The sequence below is a fragment of the Tribolium madens genome, unplaced genomic scaffold (genome assembly GCF_015345945.1).
Source record: "Tribolium madens isolate multiple individuals breed KSU strain unplaced genomic scaffold, Tmad_KSU_1.1 Scaffold_91;HRSCAF=231;Tcas5.2_LG7, whole genome shotgun sequence".
Lineage (NCBI taxonomy): Eukaryota > Metazoa > Arthropoda > Insecta > Coleoptera > Tenebrionidae > Tribolium > Tribolium madens.
Window position 1 is genome coordinate 1,185,750 of NW_025401063.1, and position 1,445 is coordinate 1,187,194.

The 1,445-nt window shown below is 26.1% G+C and overlaps 1 protein-coding gene across 1 annotated transcript in view; it reads right to left on the minus strand.

Moving 5' to 3' along the window:
- Positions 1–1,445, minus strand: part of LOC123011708 — a 51,716-nt gene that overhangs the window by 29,595 nt on the left and 20,676 nt on the right. The window contains exon 12 of the mRNA XM_044409293.1: positions 397–511. Within this exon, the coding sequence (XP_044265228.1) occupies positions 397–511 (115 nt within the window). The remainder of the gene's footprint in view (positions 1–396; positions 512–1,445) is intronic.

Sequence of the window (1,445 nt, forward strand, 5' to 3'; positions counted from 1 at the left end):
TAGTCTATTTAGCACTATATTAAAAGCTATTTGATTCGTTTTTTTTTAACTTTTGAAATCGGGCTATAAATAAAAATTCTACCTGCCGTTTAAAAATCACACTGTATACTGTATCGAAAAATAATTACTTTCTAGATTATTCTTTACGTTTTTCTTTAGTTTCTTTTCTAGATTATCCTAAATTCTTCTTTTGCTTTCTCATAATTTTTTTAATTGATTAGATTTTGTTTGAGACCACTTTTAAAAAATTATTAAAAGAAATTAAAAAAAAATAAGAAAAAAAATAAATAAAAAAAAATTAAAATTAAAAATAAAAATAAAATAATAATAAAAAAAACACCTTGATTGATGTCGTTTTCCTCGTCCAAAACTTGGATATTGCAGTCACTATCTAACCCCACAAAAGCATAATTGATGTGGGTGCACAAATCGGGGTTGATGTCTTCGGGGACGAATTGGCCATTTCCGGGCCTCTGGGCCCCCCAACTGGCGTAATAACAAATCACTTTATCTAAAAAATCAAAAAAAAGGAAATATGGAGTGAGAAAAGTGACGATTACAGACCTGTTGCTGCATGAATTTGGGTTGTTGTGAGTGCGAAAAAGAGGAGAATTGCAAATTTTGAGGACATTTTGTTGAGGTTCAGGTGCACACTCAAATGACTGTTTCGAGGTGATTTTTTTAATAAATAAAGTTAAAAGGCACTTGAGTGATATCACAAGGATTTTGTGTGAGTGTTTTATCACACAAGTGTTCTAAAAATTGTTGTTATTGAGTTATTATTGTATCAAGATATCTAATTAAGGACTCAAAATATGTTATTGTGTAAAAAAAATATAAAAAATAATACATCAACTGAAAATTGAGTTAAATTTGCTTATAATTAGAGAAAATAGGAAAGAAGATAAAAAAAAAATCTAAAGAAAAGTCTAGAGATGACAAAAAATAATAAATTTTTAAAGAATTAAAAAAAATGTACAGAGTGCTGTAAAATTTTTATTTATGGCCAGATTTTGAAGATTAAAAAATAAATTAAATGGCTTTTTATATACAGGGTGTTAAAAAAAATGTAAAATATTTTCGGACCAAAACAAACAAAAAAGTTTTAATAAACATGAATCCCCAAAGATTATTCGTTTTTTCATTTATTTGCAGTCTGTTTAAACACAAAAAAGAAGGTTGCTGACAAATTTAGGATTTTTCTAAATGTTATGTTTTTTTTAGTTTTCTTGGTACAGGTGTGCAATATGTTCTACATTTACTAAAAATTATTGTTCAAAAAATTGGCAAAATTAAAAAAAAATTATAAAAGTTTATAAAAATAATTGCATAGTGTCAATATAATAAATTGACGTTGACATAATCTTATGAAATTATACCCTCTAGATTATACTTATCTTCTTCTTTAGATTCTTTTTTAGACACATTTTCAAATTCTTTTTTGG